Source organism: Trichoderma camerunense (assembly GCF_050948025.1).
Source record: "Trichoderma camerunense strain CBS 138272 chromosome Unknown V8C40scaffold_1, whole genome shotgun sequence".
In the NCBI taxonomy this organism is placed as follows: Eukaryota; Fungi; Ascomycota; class Sordariomycetes; order Hypocreales; family Hypocreaceae; genus Trichoderma; species Trichoderma camerunense.
Window position 1 is genome coordinate 159,313 of NW_028145369.1, and position 23,443 is coordinate 182,755.

At 50.4% G+C, this 23,443-nt stretch overlaps 9 protein-coding genes across 9 annotated transcripts; 5 read left to right on the forward strand and 4 right to left on the reverse strand.

Annotated features, from left to right (window-relative positions):
* The first annotated feature begins 114 nt into the window (after window positions 1-114).
* V8C40DRAFT_228772 (cytochrome P450) lies at window positions 115-2,336 on the forward strand. Its single transcript, XM_083212345.1, has 3 exons — window positions 115-528; window positions 579-1,688; window positions 1,799-2,336. The coding sequence occupies exons 1-3, from the start codon at window positions 457-459 to the stop codon at window positions 2,156-2,158; spliced, it is 1,542 nt and encodes a 513-aa protein (XP_083078616.1). The 5' UTR covers window positions 115-456; the 3' UTR covers window positions 2,159-2,336.
* Window positions 2,337-2,931: 595 nt separating this feature from the next.
* Window positions 2,932-5,297, reverse strand: V8C40DRAFT_228777 (cytochrome P450). The gene is made up of 9 exons (XM_083212346.1): window positions 5,025-5,297; window positions 4,824-4,955; window positions 4,483-4,771; window positions 4,360-4,425; window positions 4,235-4,310; window positions 3,837-4,177; window positions 3,696-3,780; window positions 3,479-3,639; window positions 2,932-3,404 (listed from the first exon to the last, which is right to left on the reverse strand). The coding sequence occupies exons 1-9, from the start codon at window positions 5,251-5,253 to the stop codon at window positions 3,239-3,241; spliced, it is 1,545 nt and encodes a 514-aa protein (XP_083078617.1). The 5' UTR covers window positions 5,254-5,297; the 3' UTR covers window positions 2,932-3,238.
* A 484-nt stretch (window positions 5,298-5,781) lies between these two features.
* Window positions 5,782-7,638, forward strand: V8C40DRAFT_228779 (isoprenoid synthase domain-containing protein). Its single transcript, XM_083212347.1, has 3 exons — window positions 5,782-6,449; window positions 6,508-6,793; window positions 6,857-7,638. The coding sequence occupies exons 1-3, from the start codon at window positions 6,173-6,175 to the stop codon at window positions 7,260-7,262; spliced, it is 969 nt and encodes a 322-aa protein (XP_083078618.1). The 5' UTR covers window positions 5,782-6,172; the 3' UTR covers window positions 7,263-7,638.
* A 12-nt stretch (window positions 7,639-7,650) lies between these two features.
* On the forward strand, window positions 7,651-9,246 carry V8C40DRAFT_228782 (uncharacterized protein). Its single transcript, XM_083212348.1, has one exon. It carries the CDS (start codon window positions 8,005-8,007, stop codon window positions 8,974-8,976), a length of 972 nt encoding a protein of 323 aa, XP_083078619.1. The 5' UTR covers window positions 7,651-8,004; the 3' UTR covers window positions 8,977-9,246.
* Window positions 8,973-11,419, reverse strand: V8C40DRAFT_228783 (Alpha/Beta hydrolase protein). Its single transcript, XM_083212349.1, has 3 exons — window positions 11,158-11,419; window positions 10,300-11,057; window positions 8,973-10,234 (listed from the first exon to the last, which is right to left on the reverse strand). Exons 1-3 carry the CDS (start codon window positions 11,266-11,268, stop codon window positions 9,139-9,141), a joined length of 1,965 nt encoding a protein of 654 aa, XP_083078620.1. The 5' UTR covers window positions 11,269-11,419; the 3' UTR covers window positions 8,973-9,138.
* Window positions 11,420-11,948: 529 nt separating this feature from the next.
* V8C40DRAFT_228785 (uncharacterized protein) lies at window positions 11,949-14,322 on the forward strand. Its single transcript, XM_083212350.1, has one exon. The coding sequence runs from the start codon at window positions 12,114-12,116 to the stop codon at window positions 14,151-14,153; it is 2,040 nt and encodes a 679-aa protein (XP_083078621.1). The 5' UTR covers window positions 11,949-12,113; the 3' UTR covers window positions 14,154-14,322.
* Window positions 14,226-16,475, reverse strand: V8C40DRAFT_228786 (uncharacterized protein). The gene has a single exon (XM_083212351.1). The coding sequence runs from the start codon at window positions 16,196-16,198 to the stop codon at window positions 14,969-14,971; it is 1,230 nt and encodes a 409-aa protein (XP_083078622.1). The 5' UTR covers window positions 16,199-16,475; the 3' UTR covers window positions 14,226-14,968.
* Window positions 16,476-18,864: 2,389 nt separating this feature from the next.
* On the forward strand, window positions 18,865-20,919 carry V8C40DRAFT_1257 (kinase-like domain-containing protein). The gene has a single exon (XM_083211007.1). The coding sequence runs from the start codon at window positions 18,965-18,967 to the stop codon at window positions 20,852-20,854; it is 1,890 nt and encodes a 629-aa protein (XP_083078623.1). The 5' UTR covers window positions 18,865-18,964; the 3' UTR covers window positions 20,855-20,919.
* Window positions 20,920-21,371: 452 nt separating this feature from the next.
* Window positions 21,372-22,387, reverse strand: V8C40DRAFT_228790 (copper acquisition factor BIM1-like domain-containing protein). Its single transcript, XM_083212352.1, has 2 exons — window positions 22,070-22,387; window positions 21,372-21,998 (listed from the first exon to the last, which is right to left on the reverse strand). The coding sequence occupies exons 1-2, from the start codon at window positions 22,206-22,208 to the stop codon at window positions 21,481-21,483; spliced, it is 657 nt and encodes a 218-aa protein (XP_083078624.1). The 5' UTR covers window positions 22,209-22,387; the 3' UTR covers window positions 21,372-21,480.
* Window positions 22,388-23,443: the final 1,056 nt, after the last annotated feature.

Here is a 23,443-nt window from a genome sequence, read left to right on the forward strand (position 1 = left end):
TAGTGAGCGCCTGCCTGATTGAATCATCACCTCGATATCTTATGCGCACACTGCATACAAAATACAAGTACACAGACGCACATCCCTCCATCCACACCCGCCACTTGTGTTGCAGAAGAACAGATGAGGAGTGGCACACTGGCGAATCCTTTGGTTGGGTGTAACCCCCACGAGGCTGCCAATTGGAGAACCAGGATCTCCCGTAAATTGGGTCTCCCCCCAACTCTGTTGGTTGGACTGGTAAGACACGGGATGAGCATGGCCGAAGTTGCATTTGCGCAAGGAATGTTTGCGTCGGGGTGGCTTTGCCAAGTCCCAACGCATGGCTGTGAATCTGATCTTGTAGAAGCCGAGCAGGATCATTCAAAAAGCCCGTCTTCATTCAGTTCTAAATAAATCATCATTCCTTTCATAAACGGCCTCTTCCACATAGGCCCGAAATATTCATCTTGTGTCATGGTGGCCTCTTGGGGATTGCCCGTCACGGCCTCGGAGTGGCTGAGCACCACCGCCCTCACGCTCACAACTGTATGAGAGCAAATAAACAGAATCCAGATCACAGGCTGACGATATCCCAGTATAACGTGCTTCGAATTGTTTATAATCTGTATTTTCATCCTTTGTCTAAAGTCCCAGGTCCAGTTGCATGGAGGGCGTCTCGATTGCCCTTCATCTGGTCTCTTCTCAGGGGAACAATTGTCCATGATTTCGAGCGCCTGCATCGCCAATATGGCCCCATCATTCGTATTGCACCAGACGAAGTCACCTTTGCCCATGAAGACGCATACAAGGACATATTCCAGCTTCGTAAAGATCACCCTCAGTTTCTAAAGGACCTCGTCTGGTGGAAAACGCAGCCGGGGATGGCAGATTCTCTACTCAGCGCCATCGACCCAAAGCATCATGCACGCATCCGCAGTCTTCTTGCTCCTGGATTCACGCCTCGGGCCTTGAAAGAACAAGAGCACATTTTGCACTTTTATGTCAATCTTTTAGTGGAAAGGATACGTGAGCGCGTGAATGAGACACCAGAAAGTGGTGCAGTCATTGACATGGTGCCCTGGTTCAACTTCACTGCCTTTGACATATTTGGAGACCTTGGATTTGGAGAGTCCTTCAACTGTCTTCAGGATTCCAAGTACCACCCTTGGATTGCTTTGCTGTTCAATAGTGTCAAGGCGGCATCCTATGTCGCAGCCGCACGATTTTACCCAATCGTTGAGCGTCTTCTTATGATGTGTATTCCTCCGTCTCTGAGAAAGATGCAACGGGACCACTACCAGCAGATCGTGGACAAGGTTGACAGGCGTCTCAACTTCGAGCTTGAGCGACCTGACATCATGTCTCATGTGATACGAGGCACTGAGCGCCGCGAGCTGCCAGAGGGTACCGTCCACACTACGTTCATGGTGCTGACGACCGCAGGAAGCGAGACAACGGCGACAGCCCTGAGCGGCACCCTCAACTACCTGGTCAATAACCCAGATAAGCTGGAGACTCTAGTGAAAGAAATCCGCGGCACCTTTCAGCAGGAGAGTGACATCGACCTCGACGCACTGCGCAAGCTACCATACCTCAACGCAGTCCTAAACGAGGGACTCAGGCTCTGCCCGCCCGTCCCGTGGATTCTCCCGCGGCGGGTTCCAGAGGGAGGCGATACAGTATGCGGAACATGGCTTCCGGGAGGGGTATGTGCAAAAGCCCGCCTATCTTTTTCTTTCTTTTCGAATCCCTCACCTTTGCGTACCGTTGTATCGTTATCCTTGGCTAACTGACTGTAACATTGGGGGTGGCCCAGACTCCCGTCTCGATACAAGCATACACGATGAACCGTGACCCGGCGTACTTCCACTCGGCCACATCATTCGTTCCGGAGCGCTGGCTCTCTGACAGCCGCACAGACCAGGAGTCGCCCTTCTTCCATGATCGCCTCCAGGTTGTCCAGCCGTTTAGCGACGGGCCAAGGGCCTGCCTAGGGCAGCACCTGGCGTGGGCGGAGCTGCGGCTGATCCTTTCCAAGCTGATCTGGGTCTTCGACTTTGAGGTGGTGGAGGATCGCAAGATGCGGTGGGAGGATCTGAGGACATTCCTGCTTGTGGAAAAGAAGCCGATTGAGGTGCGGGCAAGGCTCAGGGACAGCATGGCCTCAGTCGCGTAGATTGCTGCATTTGCCCCTCCCGAACTTGACAAGGGGACACAGTCACAGTGTTGAACAAAAGAGAACAAATGAACATGCCTTGGGCCACCCACGTGAATCGATGACATGTGTTGGTGGTTGCACGCCGAAACTCTGCATGTATTCAGTAAATGGGTGGACGAGACTGCGTAAACGTGAACATACCCCGTCAAAAGCCCATGCTTGAACCACTCCCATGTAGCAGCGGCTATGGAGTAATAATCCCCGTGGCAATACATGCATAAAGTCAACTCTCTACAGCATATCCATAGGCGATTTCCTTTCTCGGCGTCCGTAAGCATGCCACCCTGGCGTTGCATCGTGTGGACCATTGCATTTTGCCTGGCCATTGCGGGTTCGTTCCATCGCCTGTTCTCTTACGAGCCGTGTTCAATGTTCCCACCGAGAAACGGCATCTAAGCGCTAGAATACTGTGGCGAGCCGTTTCGCCTCTCAGCACAGCGTTGCAATGCAATCTGCCCTTTGGGGGCCTTTTGCCTTCAAGACTCCTCCTGGACATGCCGTTGCTTCCTGGAGTATGGCTATGCACCCTCGCTTGCAGAACTTGCATAGGCTATGTTCAATATCGCGGGATATCATGCGGCATGTCGACAGATATAATCCCTGGAGCGCGTAATATCACTGTCCGTGCGTAAGACGTTATTGCAACCTCGGAAGTTGCTTTCGGCCCCCAAAATCCAACACCACCCCGGTCCTTCGATCCCAAATAGGCAACACTTGGTCGAAACACATCGCTGTCTTAACGTGATCTCTTATCTCGGCATCTGAAAACGATAGAAAGTCTTGAATATCTTCCCCGTCGGCAGTTTTTCCGTCCACTCATCTGCCTTGTTGAATATGTAGCTCATCTTATCCAAACTTCACATCCCCGGCCCCAACTTGAGATGAGCAAGACGAACGGTTAAATCTGCTCGTTTAAGATAGTCATACCCTTCTGCATAGTGGAATTGCATCATTGTTCATCAGGGTTCCATCTATGATACCCCGTCTCTGTCCCGAAAATCACTTCATTCTCCAGAATACTACAGAGTCTCCCTTGCACTAACGAATCAAGGCACGCACGCCCTTCGTGCTAAGCTTTGGAAGGGGAATCAAGAAGTCATGCGCTTGCTTCACATCACTCTCGTCTGTCTCGTATAGCTCTAATTTTGGCCCATTAGAGCGATAGAGAACTGCCAAAATAAGACTCATCTCCGCCATAGCCAGACTTGAGCGACAATAACACGGATTAGTTTCCTTATACCACGACATATCGGACACCGGGAAGTGGGAGATACGTACTTCATTCCCAGACAATTTCTTGACCCACGACAAAATGGCACGTACGACCGATGCATGGCAGGTTTCACATCATGAACCCACCGTTCGGGTATAAACTCTCCCGGATTTGGATATACCTCAGGGTCTGAGTGCATGAAGTATGCAGACATGCCCACGGGGATCTGCAGTACACCATTAGATACAGAAATAGGCGGATAAGATGTTCGGGTTGTCTTACCCCTGGAGGTATCACAAAGTCCTTGTACTGAATAGCCTGGTCGGGAAACACTCTTGGCAAGCGATGCATGACGCCATAGCTGAGTCTATATACGCACATGTGGTTAGAATCGTCTCCTCGTTGGTTTGTTCATGTTCATACCTCAGGGATTCCTTGATGATTCCTTGCAAGAGCGGCAGCTGCTCCAGTTCCGCCCAGGTCGGAACCTGCTCCGGCCAGTTGGCCATCGGTCCCTTCAGCTCAGCTTCAAGCTTGCTTCTCAACTCAGGCCTAGAGAGAATGTAGAAGGAGGCAAAGCCAATAGTGCGAGCGGTACTCGCTGTACCGCCTCCAAGAAGGACCTGGGCTTCCTTGGCCAGTCGTTCTTCAGTTCTCTCTTCCTCTGGCATATCGCTATTTGCAATGTGCCGGAAAATAGAGATTCCACTATCCTCGCCTTTGGATTGCTCACTGTTTGCAAGCCGTATTTGCTGCAATGCTCGCTAAAGACTCGTGTCAGAATGTAAGTGTTTCTGTCAATGAGATATCTGCAGACTAACTTGTCGGAATATGTTAAACATTTGCCCTTTTGGGTAAACCCAAAGCAATAGACTCTCCGGAAGGAGACTTAAAACTCTATCATCATATTAGTTTTGAGTCATACTACGCCAGAAATCGTACTTACTGAATGATTTGAGGGAATCCTGTAAACAGCGGAATAGATCTCACAATGGCGTGAATAATATCATACCTAACATTTGGTAGACACAATTAGCACGAATCTCACCCAAAAGTGGTAGAAGCATACCAATCAGAAGCAAAGTCGGGGGTATCCAGAAACCGATCGCCGTGAGAGCCTCTATCGCCAGTACCAAGGCAGATTCTTCCAATAATATCCCCCGAAAAGGCAGAAAAAGCATGGTCTAGTCGAATTACTGCATTTTTACCTTCCAGCTCTCTGAAACGAGACTCAAGGTGTAGAGCAACTTCAGCAAGCATTGGCTGTAGCTGGGTAATTCCTTTCCGCGAAAAGAAACCTTCCATTGGCTTTCTCCTCTTTCTGTGCAGATCGTGGTCTGCTGTGAGCAGATGAGAGCCTACAGCGCAAGTATTAGCAGAAATCCTCAAAGGCCGGCGTATCACTCTCACCATCAAAGTCGATGCCTTTGCAAAATACATCATAGCTGTTAGTTCGCCGTTTGCTCTCTGTAACATATATCTCATTGTAAAACTCTGGATCGTGAATAGATAGCTCATCCGGATTCACTCGAACAATAGGGCCTTTGACCAGAGAAAGAAGCAAAGAGAAATTAGCAACAGCATAAATGAGATGGAAGCTATTGCACTTACCATATTTTTTATGCATTTTCTCAACTTCGAATAGGTATTTGCCATCCAGCCAGTAGTCATAGTAAAACTCATACCAGAAGGAGGCCGCAGCAAATTTAGGACCTGGGAATTTGGCCAGAGGCGAAAACCACAGACGATATATCACGAGATATACATTATAGATGAAAGAGAATAAGACTGTAGCCACAAGGGCAGTCGTCGCAATGGGCTGCGATAACAGCGCCTCCATGATGAACGAATTGTTTGCGAAGCAATGCCCTTGAGAAAAGTGTGTGAGAGGGAGAGAGAGGGAGAGAGAGGGAGAGAGAGAGACTGTGCTAATGGGCTTGAAGAGATGCCAGTATTCTCAATAGAAAATAACGCGTGCATATGGTTACATTCCAGCAGCACATTGTATAAAAGGCAAATGTATAATTCACTTGATATTGTGGCGCCGTCCTGGCTACGTGTCACATCGGGCCCTTAATTAGCCCGTTCAAAGTAATCTTACCCGTATGCTGATACTCAGATGAATCTTCACGTACCGGCATAAGAGCTCCTTCAGCCTTCCCCGAAGGATTGATCCTCCGTCCAATCTTTTGTGGGTAATGTGCGTACCTAGGTCCTGCAGAATCGGGGTCAGAACCAACGGCTTGTTGGTTAGTACGGGATAGATGGGGTGGGGTGTTGCATTGTATGCAATAATAGCTTGCATCCTGTGATGCATGTGGATAAGTATCAGTGCGCATCCCGTGAAGTCGGTGGCTAATCTGGTACAGCTAAACGCAGGCTGTGCCGGCCCAGGATGATGGCAGTAGATGTAAGTGCCGGACTACCGTGACTTTCTGTAATTAGTAGTTTTGCGCCGTCGTCTATTTGTGGACTAGATATCGAGGAATCTCGGCGTCACTTGCAGTGTAACATTAAGGGAGTCAGCATTCAACAAGACAAGGCCATTAATGCGTAATGGACTTATCCCGTGGTCCAACGGCATCCCATGGTCCGGCGGCTAGTAGTTTCCAACGAGGCCCAAAGCTACTTGCTTGCCGAGGATAAAAGTCGCTGATCTTCATCCGGCGCTCGAGCTTGGCACATAGAGTACCATCAGATCACATCACTTTGAACTGCCGGTGCACAGCTCTGCAGACCAGATTGTACGAAACGGAACCATGGAGTATCGTTACTCAGAGATCATCGACCCAAGTGTCTATGAGACACATGGGTTAGCCAACGGCATCGCTCTTCGTGGGCACAAAGAGCCTATGAAGGAGATCCGTGGAGCACGTCGAGCCCAAGTCGATTGGTCTACTCACGTAAAACCTCTCGCCGACTACCATGGCGGACTGGGCCAGCGGTTCAGCTTCATGCAGGTAACTGTTCCAGAATGTCTGCCAGAGAGACTTGAGATCATCTCGTATGCAAACGAATATGCGTTCATCTATGATGGTAAGTCCCTATCCATACACGGTTTCATAGGCCCCTGATGATCTAACTTCTTCTTAAGACGAGATGGAAACTCTGGATCTCGAGAATGTCTCAGCCACGTCGCCGGGGATGCTCGAGACCTTCAGAAAGGGCGTTTTAGACAGCAAGACGGACAGCGAATCGCGTCCCGAAAAGCGAATACAGGCACAAATATTGAAAGAGATGATTGCGATTGACCCTCAACGGGCTATCACATCTATGAAAGCCTGGGCCAGGTTTGTCCAGTTGGCATCTCAGACAAGAGAATCGCCATTCCGGACACTGGCAGAGTACGTCCCCGCAAGGGTGATTGATGCTGGCGAGCTGTGAGTATTTATCAGTCTTGGAGGCATCTTTGACTATTACACCAGTGCTAACCTAAGGTTGAGGATCTGGTTCGGTACGTTGACGTTTGGCATGGCCCTCACTATTCCAGCCGAAGAGTACGAGCTCTGCATGGAATTGGCCCGCCCCGGATACGCTGTCTTGGGACTCACCAACGATTTATACTCGTGGGAGAAAGAGAGGCAAGCGGCCGAGAAAGCAGGCCAGGACTATGTCTTCAACGCCATCTGGGTCATTATGAACGAGCAGCAGGTGAGCGAGGACGAAGCCAAAGCCATCTGCGCAGAAGAGATCCAGCGATATGCCACCATTTTCTGTCGCAACGTCGATGAGACGAAGAGGAATCTGGCACTTTCCAGGGATCTTCGGGCGTACATCGAGGCTGTCATGTACAGTTGCAGTGGCAACCTTGTTTGGAGCATTTACTGCCCCCGATACCACGAATTCTAGGCCGGGCCAGTCATATGCAGCGTGGTCGTATAGCGGGTAAGACGAGGGTGGTAGTGCAGCATTGCGGTTGGTTTCACACCTGGAGGTTGAGGTAGAGATAAAGGAAAGGCGCAATAATACACCGATGTTGAGATTGATTGGTAACCATAACCGAACGATACCACTGTCAAGTAGCTACGAGGTAGCATGCATAGAGGATTTCGTATGGAGTACAGAGTGCATGCAACACACAAGGGTAGTCGCAGCCTGGAAGTCCCAAATCCTAGGTACCGGATACAGCCTTGGCGCAACGTGGGTACACGGACAGAGTAGCACCACCGCCTTCCATCACATGAAATGCTCCCTGCATGCACCTCTTATTTTGGGATCCTGAGGTACCAATCTGTGTCGTTTGCACGGCATCACATCATGTCACCAGGCTCTGAAACACGGCTTCTCTTTGTCTCCAGTGGAATGCACTGGTGTCGACCTTATGCATTTAAACGGATTCGTGCTGCATTCCCCTCATTCGCTGTCCAACACACGAGCATCCTTGCTGTATCGGCTATAAGAAGTGTTGTTGGTCGCTGAATATTCGGGGGCAGATCCTCAAGGCTCGCTGCCTACAAATACATACAACTGGGAGATTACGAGGCAATTCTCTGCCCAATCCATTGCTCATAGCAGATCAAGAACAATTCTTGCAGAGCTCCATTCTACCTGATATTTGCTTCTGTTTCAAGCTCGTCGCAGCGTCGTCGCCATGGGAAACCAGTGGTCGCAGTTTTTCCCACCAAAGCCGACATTCACAGAGGCCAATGTGGGCTCTCTAGACGGCAAGGTGGTCATCGTCACCGGTGGCTCTTCTGGTATCGGGTTTGAGCTTGCCAAGATACTATATCAAAAGAACGCAAAAGTTTACATTGCCGCCCGCGATGAAGAGAAGACCCGCAAAGCTATCGAAGACATCAAAGCTTCCGGCTCCTCCAATGGCAGCCTTGAATTCCTTCTCCTGAAGCTAGACGACTTGAGTAGCATCAAAGCTTCAGCAGACGAGTTCAAGGCAAAAGAATCCAAGCTGCATGTGCTCTGGAATAATGCTGGTGTCTCTCAACCGCCAGCTGGCAGCGTCTCAGCTCAGGGCATCGAGCTGCAGTTCGCTACAAACTGTCTGGGGCCATTCGCCTTCACACAGCTGCTCCTACCGCTTCTTGAAGCAACAGCCGCAGACGAGTCAACTCCCAAAGGCTCAGTCCGCGTGGTGTGGACCAGCAGCCAAGTCATGGAACTTTCAGCCCCAACTGACGGCATCATCATTGATGAACTCCGCACACCTCCCAAGGATCGAAACCGCAGCTATACCAATTCCAAGACTGGAAACTATTTCCTCGCTACAGAGCTTGCGCGGAGGGCAGCATCATCGTCTATCGTGAGCGTGTCTTTGAATCCAGGCGCTCTTAACACGAATCTTTTGAAGAATGCGCTTCATCTCAAATATATGGCCTACCCGCTGCTTCATAAGCCCAGGTTCGGAGCCCTGACTGAGCTGTACGCTGGGCTCTCCACGGATATCAGTCTGGAGAATAACGGGTCTTACATTATCCCCTGGGGTAGGATTTCGACCGGCGTAAGGGCTGACTTGGTCAATGCATCAAAGCCCACTGAGGAAGGAGGATCAGGAAAGGCACAGGAGTTTTGGGAGCTGTGTGTTGAGAAAACAAGAGACTACATGTGAATGGTGGTGTATTCGATCTCAATCTAGTGGAGGGTGTGTCATGAGCAGATCTAGCAACTAATACCATTTGTCGACCTATTCTTGCAAGCTAGCTCTAACTTCAATCCTCCTCTTCTACTCAAATACGATTAATTTTATTTACTAGATGCTAATAGGTACACCTTATAGTAGCGTCTTCCTCCACCACTTTTCTTCCTCCACCAGCCATCCTTTTGCGCTCGCCGGCTGCCCAAGCATGTGTCCATCACCTGGAAATTCCACAAGCTTAACATCTTCACCCTTCTTTTCAAGAGACGCCGCAATCAACCGCGCCTGTTCAAGAGGCACAACTGTATCTTCTTGACCATGAACCAGTAGCAGAGGAACCTTGATCTTATCAACGTGATATAGCGCACTGCGTTCCTTCATGATCTCGTCTTTCTCCTCGTCACTCATGCTCTCTGTCAGCCCGAGGAGCTTCGCAGCGTAACGCGACTCGAGCTTGTGCGTCTTCTCATCAAACTTCTTCAGGTCCGAGATGCCAGACGCACAAACGCCTCCAGTAAAGGTGTCAGGGAAGCGGGTCAAGCACTGCAGGGTGTTGTAGCCACCAGCGCTGGGACCTGTGATGCCAATCTTTCCAACGGAGCCAATCTGGCCAAAATACTTGGCGGCAGCATCAGCATCCGCAGCATCGATATGGCCCCAATTACCCCATAAAGAATTCCTGTATTCACGGCTATATCCTGTAGATCCAGCGTAATTCAGGGCAAAGAAGCCGTATCCCCGCGATGTAAAGTATTGAATCCTATATGAGATTCCAGGGCCCTTGTGACCGGTCGGGCCGCCGTGAGCATAGATGATGAGTGGGAATGGGACGCTCGCGTCCACCTTGTACTTATCACTCGTCGGTTCCCAAAAGAACCCATGGACGGTATGGCTTGGGAATCCTTTGGAGGCCAAGCAGACGGTATGGGGCTTTGCGATGAGTCCTTTTGGAAACTGTTCATCAATAGAGAGACGGAGGATTTCGTTATGTTCGGGCTGGTGAATATTTATCTTGTGTACCGCCTGAGGAACATCGGTTCCGCTGCCCACTACAAGAACATGAGAGTCATCTAATCGAGCCACGGCGTCCCAGGTGATCTCACAGAGCCGGTCTCCATCAGCAGCCTCCTTCCACGAATTGTCTTTTAGATCTATGGTTACGAGGCGTGCTGTGCCGTTTGACGTCACCACCGCAACCAGGAACCTTTCCGTGACGGGGACGAAAGTACGACTACTTCCACGTTAGATTATACCGTCTTCTAAAAACAAACAGAATCGTTGGTTTCAAGATCTCACCTTCCCTCTAATAATAGGACTTCTCCTAGCTCAGATGTTTCCAAGCCCTTAAGCTCAATCTTCTTTGGCTCAGCCTCTGTTTTTTCGTAAATACTCGGCTCCAATTTAAATAGCTGACGATAGCCACTGGTTTCCTGGGCAAAGAACAGAGTATTGCCATCAACACCCCATCGTGGCTCGGTGACGCTCTCGCCCTTTCCACCGGCAACAAGTCGTTCGCCCCGGATAGTGCCAGCCAAGCAAAAGTCAGCAGTATATAGTTTACAGGCGTCAAAAAGGAGATTCGGGTGGTCCCACTCGAGCCATGCAATCTTGTCGCCCTCTGGATTGAACTGTGGCATCCAATAAAAGTCGGCGCCTGAAGCAATTCTCTCGACTTGGGCAGTCAAAATGTTGATTGCAACGAGATAGTTTTTGACCGTGGCTGGGGTGTCTTCAGTGTGGTCTTCTTCAATTGCCAGCACCCATGGGTTTTTTGAGTTTGCATTAAAGCTGGAGTATCGCAGTACGGGAGATTTGAGCAGCACGGAAGAGTATTTTGCGTCTGGTTCCAAGATTCTCACGGCGTTGTCTTGGTCCGAGAAGATGAGTCGCCCGTCTGGGAGGACATCGTACAAACTGGCACCGTACTCATAGACGGTGTTCTGACAGCTCACGTCTGAAGGAAGGACTTCATTCAGGTTGCCATCCTTGGCAACTTGCACAATGGCTCTTCGCGCTCCATTGGTCTCTGTAAAATAAGCCCGTCCAGTGCGTGACTATTGAAGCATGTGGTTAGCTTTTAGTAGGCGTGATAGATGTAGATAGTATTCATATCTAATAGTAGAAGCATGCCATTGGCATGGCAATTTGACTTACACAAACACGAGGAGCTGCCAAGGACCTGACTTTGGAAACAACAAAATCAGCCGAAATGGGCGATTCCCAGTCGCCGTAGTTGGACGAAGCGACCTTACTATTCACCAACATAGCTGGCTGAGTGGGGTAAAGGCGTGAAGATAGAAACGCCTCTCAGGTCTGCCGTGCACCACCAGGGCAAATAGGAAGATATAGGAAGATATTTCTACAATTCTAACAACGGTATGAGGTAGACTGGAAGAAACTTGATATTGAAAAGTACAGATGAGTGGTTGGTTGCTAACTTATGTAGTCTATATATCCCGAAGAGACACAAGCCCCCCTTCTGGAGAGGGCGCCCTTACATGATGCATGCACTAGTATACTGTGCAACTTAGATGCACTGTGCTAGAACAACAATTCTATTCCCACGAAGGATTCGGGGTACTGATTCCGAAGCTTAGCATTACAGCTGTTAAGACGATACCAATGAGAAACAACATATAGAAGTACCTCTTTTCAACAGATTAAGAGCCAAGGCTTTGACGGCACCACGATGTCGCTGGTGATGACAAGGCCAATGCGCAAAGGAGCCACCAGCACAATCTGCTTTATACAGGTACCGTATCTGTACAGTGCGAGACTTGCGTATTAAACAAGTGTAATACCACTAGGTTCACGGTCTTACAATAAACTATTTCTCATCAAGACACTTGAGACATGGCAATTAGGCTGTTCGTGCTATCCAGCAGGATCCCTGAGTGAATATCGCGTGTATTGTCTTAACCGGCACCACATCCCGTCCTCCGCATCCCGTATCGGCCACTAACAAAAACCCCTGGTCACTTGCGTGCGCGTCCCCGGTACCTTTGTTAGCATAAAATGGCGTGAGCTTCGCCGATCAAGACCAACTCATAGCTCATCCCAAGCTCCTCCCTATCACCTTTGTCAAACTCCAATTAGGGAGAATAGACAAGATGGAAAAGGTGGAAATTACAGCTTTGCCGGCTGGTGCTTCTGCACCACAAACCAGAAAACGCAGGTCCTGGCATCTCAGGGCGGCCTGTGTTGCTGGTCTCGTCTTGTTCGCGGGACTCTACCGCCTTCACTCAAAGCCCCATCTTCCTAATCACCCTGATCATGACCACGACCATCACCATCGCCATCACGGCCATGGCCACAAGAGAGCTTCTCCCTATGGAAAATTCCCCAAGGCAGATGATCCTTTTCACTTCCTTCCATGCACAAGTGAGACGCTTCCTCCTGCCCTTGATGACAACCGTCCGGTGAAGAGCTGGTCGAAGCTCTTTGACCCAAACCCCAACCACTGGAGCTGGGGCAACAAGACGGACGAAGACGCGAATGCCATTTCAAAGCACGACCCTTACACTGGACGCGGCATCTACTTGTGCGGATGGCTCGATGTTCCGCTCGACTACACCAACGCCTCCGATCACCGCATCAGTCGACTTGCCGTGACAAAGTATCAGGTTTCTGGACTCGCCCCTGTTCATGGCCGCTCCAAGCCAACCACTGGCCACAAGAGTGAGCGAACTATTGTTGTCGAACCTGGTGGTCCTGGCGGCAGCGGAACGTCTCTGGTCTGGCGATCCGCCGAAATCTTCACTGAGCGTCTCAGTGGTGGCACATTCGACGTGCTAGGATGGGACCCTCGAGGCGTCAACACGACTCTTCCCGCCCTCTCTTGCTTCCCGTTTGATGCCGATAGAGATCACTGGTCACTCCTTTCTGGACAATACCGTGAGGTTCTCGGTTCGCCAAGAGCTCAGCTCGAGGTTGCCGATGCCATGAACCAGGCAATCTTCAGCGCCTGCTATAAGACGCACGGTGATCTGCCTCGGTTTGTCAGCACGGCGTTTGTTGCGCGCGATTTGGAAGAGATTCGCAAGGCCCTCGGAGAGGATGAGCTCACAGCACACATGATTTCATATGGTACGGGCATTGGGCAGACGTATGCAAACATGTTTCCGTCAAGCGTCGGCAGAATGATTTTGGACGGAACTGAGTATGTCAAAGACCACAGGCTTCTGGGTGGTTTTGGCTTTACTGCTCTGGACAATGCCACTGATGCATGGCACGATGGCTTCCTTGGGGAGTGCATTAACGCGGGACCCGAGCATTGTGATCTAGCGAAGCCAGTTGATGGCAAAGCTGTCACTCTGGAGAATCTGGAATCTCGTATGGAAACTCTCGTCACTTCCCTCATTACGCGACCTGTGGTCGGATATACATCCTTCAGCGGTCCATCTATCATCACATACTCTGCCTTGGTGGGTGCCATTTATAGCTCGCTCTATAATGCATTCTCATGGCCCGCTCTGGCATCCCTCCTCTACGAGTTGGAAGCTGGAAATGCCACCCTTGCTTCCGCCATGCTCGAACATTCGGCATGGGAATATGACCCTACTCTGCCAGCCATTCCCAACAAGAGACCTTCAACTGACGAGCTGACCTTTTTGGTTATTTGCTCAGACGGATATGATGCCGCACTGCCCGAAGACGGCCTCGACTGGTGGGACTCTCTATGGACAAACATGACTACCAAATCCTGGATCTCAGGCAACTCTCGCTTCTTCTCTGTTTTCCCATGCCAGCGCTTCACAGAGTACTGGCCCACCCCAGCCGAAGTATACCGCGGCGACTTGAATACAACACTCAAGAACCCCGTCCTTCTCATCGCGGAAACATATGACCCTGCCACGCCGCTGCGAAACGGCCGACGACTGCTCAATGAAATGGGCACCAACGCTCGCCTGATTGCGCACCACGGCTATGGCCACTCATCGCGAGACAAGTCCGACTGCACGGATGCCATTGCGAAGAACTTCATCCTGACCGGAGAACTACCTGATGAGCAGGAAACAGCGTGTTACGCGAACGAAAAGCCGTATCTGTATGGCGTGGAAAAGGGCAAGGCGAGCGAGAAGAAGGATCCGCTGGCGATTTGGAGTGAGCACATCAAGGAGCTGCCATACCTCAGTCCTCGTCTAGTTTAGAGAGAAGAAGATGTAGCGATCACATGCCATTTTTTACTGTTATTTTTCTTGGAAGGATAGTTGAACAGATGATTTGTAAAGCATGACATCTTGTGTATTACTATATAATCCTAAGGGTATCATCCGTTTATGTAAAACATTTAATCAAACACAACTTACCTAAAAGAAATGTACCTCTTATTAAGAAGAAGGAAATACTAGTAGCCAGCCATCTATAGTCAAACTCCAGAGGCATCCCATCTAAGGCACCGTAGGGCTGACATGGGATGGGGCACCAAGTCAGGGGGGGCACGTTGTCGTACATACGCAGTTAGCTCATTTCCAGCCTCACTTCCAAAAACACCAACACCCATAAAACAAAACGCCCATTAACCAAATAAGGCGGGCGATTAAGAAAACAAAGAAACCATTCGCAGAATAAAGAAGAATTTAGACAATTATGCAAGGGGTCGTGACGTCACTCAAAGGCTCCTGGTTCCTGGATTTCCATGTGACCCCCTTGCGCAAGTGATATCTGTGATCACAGGTTCCGAGATCCGTGATATGCTGCGCTCACTCGACACGATAAAAAGCAAAGAAATTTGAAACAAACGAATAGTAAAGCCATCATAGAAACTTACCAGACGATGCTAACACTGATATTAATAGCAGTAGCGCACCACAAGGGTCATAGTTGATGACATCACCGCATACGGGCGAGAGACTGTGACCTTTTTGGTTTTGAAATCATTAGTGTCATACGACAGATATGTACAATCAACATCATGGTATATATACAAGTACAGCGCGCCGCGCCGTTCGCCTGCCTCCTCGAGTCAAGCCCCCCACCTCCGACCGCTCTTGGGTCTCCTCCTAATAGATTCTCCCAGCGGTTGCTTCTGTATTTTGCTAAGCGCCTCCTCCGGACTCCTCCGAACATCGTGAGAAGGGCTCCCCTCTCGTCGCCGACCAAGTAATGACCTTGGTGATGGAGAGCGACGGTAAGATGGACGCTGTTGAGAAGGGGATAATTTTCGTGGCGTAGGGATTTTATAGTCGAGATAACTTGAAGATTCAGGGACTTGCCTGGGTGTGGGGGTGTCGGATTCAAGGGTATCATAGGTGGTATTGTTGAAAGAGGTTGGGGTATCGAATGAGTCTAAAGTGCAGAAATCGTCTTCGGGAAGCTGGGCGGTAGGAAACTCATCGTCGTCCTCATCACCGTCTGTTACAATGTGTACAGGTAGTTCTTCCTTGTCGTCAGCGACATCTGCGGGGTCGAAAGAAGATCGAGTCTCCGCAGAATCACAGACAGATGTGACTGTGGTGTCGCAGTCGGATTGAGATGTGTCGTCATCGTCGCGAATCAAAGATCGTCTGATGAAGCGAGCACTTAGTCGGCCAGAGTCCGAGCCGGAAAAGGACATGGATCGCGAGGGTGGGTTGGTTGAAGTGAATGTTGGTGAATCAGCAGATTCAGCTGGTGAACCTTCGGATTCGGGTGAAAGAGGCATATCTGACGCATTCATTGCGCAAGGCTCCGCCATAAGGGAGCCATGGGGAAAGAAATCGTCGTCGTCGACAAAATAGGGTGCATCGGCGGCGCTGCTGGCCTTGGTGCTAGCGGTGTGAATAGAATCGGTCTCGGAGAAGGACGATGACGTAGACGCCACGGAGCCGGGTCCATGGCGCTCGAGGTAATCGTCGGGGAGGTAGCTTGCAAAATATCTGACAATGGAATCGTAGGACTTGGTACGAAAGAGCTGGAGGGCGTGCTGCCACTGGTCAGAACCTATCAACTTCGGGTTGGCAATGATCTCTACAGCGAGCGATTCAAGAGACTCCTCGAGTTCGGTGATCCGCTGCCGCTGCCGAGCCGCCATGAAGCGATGGAATTCTTCGGCCGTGTCCGCATGCTGAGATATTTCGTAGACGTCGTGGTGGAAGGCTTCGGGGTCTTGGAGGGTGTAGGTGATGGTGTTGTACTGGTCGTGTAGTGTCGTAAATAAATCGTCCCTCTTGAGGCCAAACTTCCAGGCCGGCCACGACAGGTCGGGATCGTCCATGTTGTAAGTCGGGTCGTCGAGAGGGACGGAGAAGTGCGAATTCGGTGGATGTGCAGAAGAACAAAACAAGTGTGTCAAATCAAACAAAGGAGCCCTGGTGTCATGGAAAGACGGCTCGTCTAGAGCGAAATACTTGAGATCATGGCCATGGCGAGAGAGTCACTGACGAGTACCACTAGCAATAACTGACTGATAGTGCTCGTGTCTTCGTGATGATTTGATTGCGTGGAGAACTGTATATGTTGCAGAGTGATGTCGCCAGGGCCCTTGAGGTTCATCTCATACGAGTGCAGCAGCTGGGGGGAGGCGCGCGTATACCCATTGCCCCAAGCACCCGATCGTGAGACTGTTGCAGCCTGAGGCAGACAATTTGCCATCCACTTGCCCATCTGTGGTTGGTTAACTTTTTCGGCTGCAGACGGCGCTAGATCTGATCGAGATTAGATTACTCCTAGCGCCATGCGGGATCCACCGAGGGAGTCCAATCAGTGAGCGGTGGCTGAATCCTGAAAGCTTGGGCTGTGCGCGCTAATGCACGGCCGTTGTTCAGGTTGGATCAAAGCGTAACCAACGCTGGAGGGCTGTAGGGCTCATTGTTGTTATTATTGCTACCGTACTCGGGAGGCCCTTTGGAAGGACCAACGAGTGCAATGAGATTAACTACACAGGTTCCGATATCGAGTGAGTGCAATATTCGGTATCTCTTCAGCAAAGCGCCTTCAAAAGGCCACCTCAATTCTTACTTATTCCATCTCAACTCGCCTCATCCTCTCGACAGTCCGCGTTTGGCGCTGCTGCGTCTGTGTGTGTGTGTGTGCGCATAAACACTCCCTCACGCACACTTTGATTGGAATCCGGCCCACTCTTATGCAGACAACACATGGATCACCCCCTTGCTGATATCATGGACCAACATGATACATCCCTGTTCTCTGCCAATAGCCTCAACTACAGTGGCGTTGTTGCACACCACACTGTTCAGCTTGGTGCGGCCGTTAACGGCGGCGACAAACTCTCGCACCCCGGTCGGGAGAAGAAAAATCTGCCCAAAGGATGACGCTCGTACCAATCGCCTGCCCATCGCTTCCGGGAGGGCTGTGGCTGATGCATCGATTGCCAGCCCTTCTCTACGCCACCGTGATGGAAGTGCTAGAAGCTCTCAGAATTTGAGCGGCAAGTGACCTCATGGCCAGGTACTGGTGGCCTCTGCTGAGCAACACGAGACGCCCATCCTGACGGCTTCACGCTGACGATTACGGAGGCAGAGGGTGAGAAACTCGCATTCCTCCAGGCAGCTGAGACAACCCTCCCACTGAACTGGGTGAGTTGGCCTTTTTTTGATCAGGAGGATGCCGTGAGCGCCGAACTCAGTTCATTACAGTTTTCACCGGATCCCGAATGATTATTTACGGTCATTCGCACGACCTGCGCTGACGGTTGAGGCTCTTCTCCTCTCTCTCATTTCAGCATCAACGCTCTGAGGTGTATCACGTGCAGATGAGTCAGCGCCGAAGCAGCTCTCATTCTCTCTGTCCATGATGCGATCGATGGCTTCAAACAGCACCAGCGTGAAAGAGAGATCCGGTGAGTTGTGCGCATGCAATCTGTTCTCATCATTTGCTTCCTACCGACCTTGCCTGATCTATTGATGCCGTTTACTTTACCACTACTTCGTCTCGCGGTGAGAAATGTGATGAATACCAAAGTTTGTTTCGTCAGCAAGCGCTGTCACAGATAGCCGAAAGGTCACTGCACAGCAAGTGCTGGCGCAGATGGTACTTTTAATCCTATCGCTGGGTCAGATGGCCTCGTGGAATACGGAGTAGTGAGTGAGAGGCCTTGCGGAATATGCTCCAAGAGGCGCAGTCTAATGAACACCGCTCCGCCTCATTCCATCGTCTGGCCATTCTCTCTCTAGGCTTGTTCTGCCAATCTGCCCCAGGCCCAACTTACCAATCCCGCCTTGCCAGGGCTCCGTGTGGCCCTCCCGAGCACTCACATACAAGCAGCTCCCGCTTCTCTTCTGGGGGCTAGAAGGCTAGAACCAACCAGCTGCTGGCTTGTTAATCTAGTTCCCGCCCCGTCGCTGCTCATCGCGTGCAGTCCAGTGTCTTGTCCGCGGTCCGCAAGGCACCCGGTGCCCACTGGCTTGGTGGTTGGCTGCCTTTTTTTTCATTTTCAAGCGTTCCTATTTGTACCTGTCCATGACTGCTTGTAGCGGCTGAGACTCCATCACCAGGCCTGCAACATCTGACACTGGCTACCATGACCATGACCTTGATATAGCGCTTTGGCTGCTCGTTCCTTGCATTTATTGTGCGCCTGGACGAAAGCTGGCCTCTTTTCTCTCCTTTTTCAACCAAATCCTACCGCCGTTGTGCTGTTTATTACTCGCCGTCGCTGTGACACATCTTGCACAAGCAACCCTTCCGTTGACCCCGCTGCAGCTCTTCTGCCTTATTTTCCCACGTCCTGTTACCGTTCCCTCTCCCTCTTGACCGGCTTCTGCCTGGACGAGTGCCTGTTGGAGCTGCATCAGGCTTCTGAGTACTACTACATCCAACATACCCTCAGGCTTCAGCCCTTCCCGCACGCTTATTTCCACCTACCCGCCCAACCAGCCTGCCTGCCTTGCCTGCCTGCCTGCTCCCCTCTTATTTCTGAGGCACTCACTGTTGCTCATCACCACTTCGGTGCTGTCTTGTAGACACATTTGCATCACCAACCGGTACATGGGCCTTTGGTAAGGCACCATCTGCCATTCTCATGTTCGAATCCAGGGCCGAGCCCTCGGAGGGGGTCTCGGAGGAGAAGACAGAGCCCTTTTCCCAGTCAGAAATCGAGGCCCGATTCCACGGCGTCGGAGTCGATGAGCCAAGTATCCCCACGGACCCAGAGGCCGTCCCGCTGGACGTCTTGCAAGTCGAGGATCACCACCACAAGCAAGGCATCCGCATCCTCGTGCGGCCTCTCACCAAGCTTCCCGGCACGCGCTCAGTGAGCCCCGGCAGCGACAATTGCCAGTGGCTAGCTCTCCGCGCCGAAGTGGCTTCCTCGGACAAGCCTGAACACAAAGTCCTGGCGGTGACTCAGACCTCCAAGGATATCAAATTCTCAGTCAGGATACCGGGGTCTGCCGAAGACGACTTGTCACGGCCGCCACTGTGGTGTGAACTCTATTACGATCCTGCCAGCGACAAAGTCATCTTCCTGAACAGATCGGATGTGCCCATCTTGCTCGGCCGTATACTATCTCATTCCGCCGCCGGCAGCCCTCCACCCAGCGAACGCCATGTCATCAACCCGGGTTCCGCCAAGGGCCTCAGACCAGGCACCTTTAGGATCAAAGTGCGAGATATTGCAGTACTAGACTTTCGCATTCTAGAAAAGCGGCCCATTACGATTTACCAGGAGCCAATTTCCTTAGCAGTGCCCGAGGACTCGCTTTCACCATCAGTGTCATTCATCACTTCCGACCAGGTCAACACCAGCATGAAGAGAGCCCTTACCCCGGATGAAGACATAAAGAGAGCGAAACGCCGCATCTCGGATGCCGGCAATGGAGCCGATGACGGCGTCATCATGTTTTTAGGTCCGGCAGAGCCCCTTGTCTTCCCCCTTCCTAAAGCGAGGGAAGGCAAGGAACTGGCTGCGTCCACTGGCCATGCTCTCTTGGATGCAGGACAAGGCGAAACGATTGCCGTACCCAGTGTCTGTGAACTTGACGAATATCAGCTGACCAAGCGCGAGCCCATTGCACAGACGGCTCTGTCAGCAGTCTACACTGCATCACACTCCCAAGTGCCGAACAACATAGTCACTGTCAAGGTCCTCAAGACCAGAGTTGCAAACCCAGACAACAAACCACTGGTACATGAGCGGAACGTCATCCGCCAAGCAGACATGTGGCTGCGAGAGTGCCAAAGCCAACAGGACCTGCAACACGAATCTATTGTACGCTACTACGGAGGTGACGCCAGATTTCTGAGTCTTTACATGGAGCACATCGACGCCAAGGACCTTACTGCCGCTGCCCGGTGGAGAAACAAGGGCGATGATGAGTTTGTAGGAACACGAGAAGACTCCATTCGAATTCTACGTGATATTTCTAGCGCTCTCAACTACCTCCATGGTCGCAAACTGGTACACAATGATATCAAGCCCGCGAATATCCTGTATTCGCCCGAGCGTGGTGCCGTGCTATGCGACTTTGGACTGACCACATTGGCGGCAAGCTCACCTTCTGGGGGTGGCACGCCGTATTACATCCCGCCCGAGTTCATCACTCGCAAAAGCCGAGGCCCGGCATCAGATGTTTGGGCTTTGGGCGTCACGATGCTGTACACGATGCGCTTCATTAAATTCCCAGATTCGCGCGCGCGCAGACAACATCCCAAGCCGCTATACTGGCAGATCGCGCAGATCCACGGCCAAACGGCCAATGTTACCTATAAGCAATACGGCAATGGCCAGCCTGCTGTAAACCAGATGCGGGACTGGCTGACGGAGATTTACGAAGCAAGAGAGAAGCTAAACTCCAAGGACCGCTTAGAACGATTGGTAAAGGATATGCTGGCGCCGAATCCAGCCCAGCGCATCACGATGGAGAGAATCGTCAGAGAACTCGCTCTAGAGCAGACGAATACAGCTCGCTAAAGAAGACCAAGCATACAAGACTTAGATGTCTTTTAGAGGTTTTTCTTCTTTTTCTCTTACAGTTTCATATTTGTTTTTACCCTTTGCATTTTCATCGTTTCGGGTCATCTTCTTTTCAAACATTTTGACAGTCAACATTGGGATCTGGAGTTCATTTCGGCAGTACATATATATACGACATTTACAAGAGCAGATGGCAAGCGTATTTGAAGCGGCACAGGATGGGACATTAAATGGAGTAAGCAGCATGCAGATATGCGTTTCGGCAATGACTGACTGAAGCAGGGAAGAAGAAATCGACGACCATCTTCCTTTTCTTTTTCCTGCTTGTTTTTTTTTTTTTTTTTTTTTTTTTTTTCATTTTTCCTTTTTATGTTTGCTCTCTCCTCTCGAGATTTTTTACTCATGATACCTGAACATTGGAGAAACCACATGTACATAGTTTTACATTTCTTGTACTATTATTATTTGACCTTCGCATGGCAACATTGGCAGAAAGCATACGCATCAGGAGTTGGCAGATCTCGCTACTGCATTAATATCATTAACTTTCAATTCGTGGTATCTGACGTGTTCTTTTGTTCATCTATATCGTATATCTTCCCATCTATCTCGTATATCCATATTTAGATGCCCAGCCCCAGAGAGAATGCAACCGCCAGGCCAACAACTGTTGTTAAAACAGTCTTGTCGGTGCCCAAAAGGCCAGCAGCATTCTTCTTGTCCTCTGTGTCAGTAGCGCCATCCTGGGAAGTACCATTCTCCTGCTGCTCCTTGATTGTGTGCACAACCATGCCATCCGAGGTTGAGCAGTTGCTCAGGCCCCCAGCATTCGTGGTGAATCGAATATCGGCGCAGTTATACAAGGCGCTGCCGGAATCGCCACTCGTGACAACCTGAATAGACGCCAGAGTTCCGTTGGCGATATCGTCAAGAGTCACGGGGAGCTTGTCGATGCAGATGGTGCCCTTGCCGGTGACGTTGAGGAGGTCAGGGGTGAGGGAGATGTTGAAGTTTGTGGTGTTTGCGCCCAGGCCGAGGTTGATGAAGAGGTATGTCCAGGGGTGGTGAAGTTCGAGCTCGATGGAGCCTCCTTCGAGGGGCCAGTTGGTGATGTTGCCGGCTTTGTAGGGAACTCCGCCGCCTATTTATGCGGATTGTTAGTTAAAGGCATTCTCGTCATAGGTAGGGAGGTGATGGATGAGAGTGACGTACAAGGGTAATCCCACTGGCTGTACTTAACCATGTTTTTCTCAGAGAGGGTATCGGCTCGCCATTCGGGATACACGACACTGAAGTGTGCGGTGACGGCTTGTGCGGCGGCCAGGCCTAACAGGAGAGACTTAAAGGCCATGTTGATGGAGGATGATTAGGAGAGGCGAGAAGATGAAGAGGGAAGAAGAGGGAAAAGGACCAAGTGCAGATGAGTAAATAAAGACAGTGCTAGCTAAAGATTGGGATGCACAGCATCTTATATATCCGCAAACGCAAACGGGGAATGAAAACAAAGTCCAGGAACACAAGCCATGTGGCACTCAAGACATCAAGGGAGGAGGGGACCTGGAGCTAGCAGCTTAGCAGGCGATTAAGCTTGTTTTGAGCATAATGGACTGCAGCAAATGGGAAGCCAAGAGTATGTTTAGTTGACCCATTTTTTCGATAATTCGATTCTTAGTTTGCTGATTTCCTTGTGGTCTGAGCAAATAATTTTTTTGTTTACCGCTGTCTTTCTTGGGGGGGATGAGTTGCTTGCCGAGGTTGATTCACACCAGGTTGGCTTCTGAGAGGAGGAGGGTGATGAGATGGGAGAGCGATGATGTAGGTGCGTCTCTTCTTGAAGAAGTAATTCATGCTTAGTCAAGATACTTGATGAATAACATGTTCGATCTTTTGCTTTTTACTAATTTGTTTCTAAATGTTTCATGCATCTGAAGCAACCTGATCCTCGAGATAGATTGCCTTGTTAGGATTTACACCATCTGAGCTTCATATTGACACGCGCTTCATGGCCTCTTTGGGGTATCACGATCCAACTTGTGCGACGATTCAAAACTTGCTCAAATGCACGCAGGACGCAAAGACCCGACGCTGGGACCGCACTAAGTCTTTTCTCTCTTCACTTTCATACACTCCCATTCGCCCTAATCGATACGTTACTTCCCTTTTCGTCTCTCTGCATTCCAGCTGTAGAATCCCGTTGCTGCATATGCATCTTTCTCCGGTACCTTGATGATTTTGGTACCATATGATGGAGATTCTCAGCTGTTTCTCAATTCTCATAGCGTAGCGTCCAAGCTCTCTTGGTATACTCTATGCCATATCTCAATAAAATCTGACTGGATAAAATATTCTATTTTTACATGTTGACATGTCTCTCTCACACTCCGAATAGCATCCTCACAGTCTTGTAATAGAAACACCTACCCTACCCTATATAAACATCCTTGCCTTCGGGGACTGTATGATTTGACTCATGTTATTGGATACTGTTCATTAACTGTATATTCTCATTTCATCTAGTCGCGACATCTCTCAAGATATCCAGACTTGAGATAGTAGCGAGATTTAGCGCTACTAGATCAACTAGAG

What these genes read in the sequence shown, in the direction of transcription:
- V8C40DRAFT_228779 (XM_083212347.1), top strand. Translation starts at nt 6,173, where the DNA reads ATGGAGTATCGTTACTCAGAGATCATCGACCCAAGTGTCTATGAGACA. An exon ending in ATATGCGTTCATCTATGATG is followed by an intron (nt 6,450 to 6,507) that starts GTAAGTCCCTAT and finishes CTTCTTCTTAAG; the next exon opens with ACGAGATGGAAACTCTGGAT. An exon ending in GTGATTGATGCTGGCGAGCT is followed by an intron (nt 6,794 to 6,856) that starts GTGAGTATTTAT and finishes CCTAAGGTTGAG; the next exon opens with GATCTGGTTCGGTACGTTGA.
- V8C40DRAFT_228790 (XM_083212352.1), bottom strand. Translation starts at nt 22,208, where the DNA reads ATGGCCTTTAAGTCTCTCCTGTTAGGCCTGGCCGCCGCACAAGCCGTC. An exon ending in CAGCCAGTGGGATTACCCTT is followed by an intron (nt 21,999 to 22,069) that starts GTACGTCACTCT and finishes CCGCATAAATAG; the next exon opens with GCGGCGGAGTTCCCTACAAA.
- V8C40DRAFT_228772 (XM_083212345.1), top strand. Translation starts at nt 457, where the DNA reads ATGGTGGCCTCTTGGGGATTGCCCGTCACGGCCTCGGAGTGGCTGAGC. An exon ending in CCGCCCTCACGCTCACAACT is followed by an intron (nt 529 to 578) that starts GTATGAGAGCAA and finishes ACGATATCCCAG; the next exon opens with TATAACGTGCTTCGAATTGT. An exon ending in GAACATGGCTTCCGGGAGGG is followed by an intron (nt 1,689 to 1,798) that starts GTATGTGCAAAA and finishes GGGGTGGCCCAG; the next exon opens with ACTCCCGTCTCGATACAAGC.
- V8C40DRAFT_228783 (XM_083212349.1), bottom strand. Translation starts at nt 11,268, where the DNA reads ATGTTGGTGAATAGTAAGGTCGCTTCGTCCAACTACGGCGACTGGGAA. An exon ending in TGGCAGCTCCTCGTGTTTGT is followed by an intron (nt 11,058 to 11,157) that starts GTAAGTCAAATT and finishes ATGCTTCAATAG; the next exon opens with TCACGCACTGGACGGGCTTA. An exon ending in GTCCTATTATTAGAGGGAAG is followed by an intron (nt 10,235 to 10,299) that starts GTGAGATCTTGA and finishes ACGTGGAAGTAG; the next exon opens with TCGTACTTTCGTCCCCGTCA.
- V8C40DRAFT_228786 (XM_083212351.1), bottom strand. Translation starts at nt 16,198, where the DNA reads ATGGACGATCCCGACCTGTCGTGGCCGGCCTGGAAGTTTGGCCTCAAG.
- V8C40DRAFT_228785 (XM_083212350.1), top strand. Translation starts at nt 12,114, where the DNA reads ATGGAAAAGGTGGAAATTACAGCTTTGCCGGCTGGTGCTTCTGCACCA.
- V8C40DRAFT_1257 (XM_083211007.1), top strand. Translation starts at nt 18,965, where the DNA reads ATGTTCGAATCCAGGGCCGAGCCCTCGGAGGGGGTCTCGGAGGAGAAG.
- V8C40DRAFT_228782 (XM_083212348.1), top strand. Translation starts at nt 8,005, where the DNA reads ATGGGAAACCAGTGGTCGCAGTTTTTCCCACCAAAGCCGACATTCACA.
- V8C40DRAFT_228777 (XM_083212346.1), bottom strand. Translation starts at nt 5,253, where the DNA reads ATGGAGGCGCTGTTATCGCAGCCCATTGCGACGACTGCCCTTGTGGCT. An exon ending in CAAAGGCATCGACTTTGATG is followed by an intron (nt 4,772 to 4,823) that starts GTGAGAGTGATA and finishes CTTGCGCTGTAG; the next exon opens with GCTCTCATCTGCTCACAGCA. An exon ending in GGATTCCCTCAAATCATTCA is followed by an intron (nt 4,311 to 4,359) that starts GTAAGTACGATT and finishes ATATGATGATAG; the next exon opens with AGTTTTAAGTCTCCTTCCGG.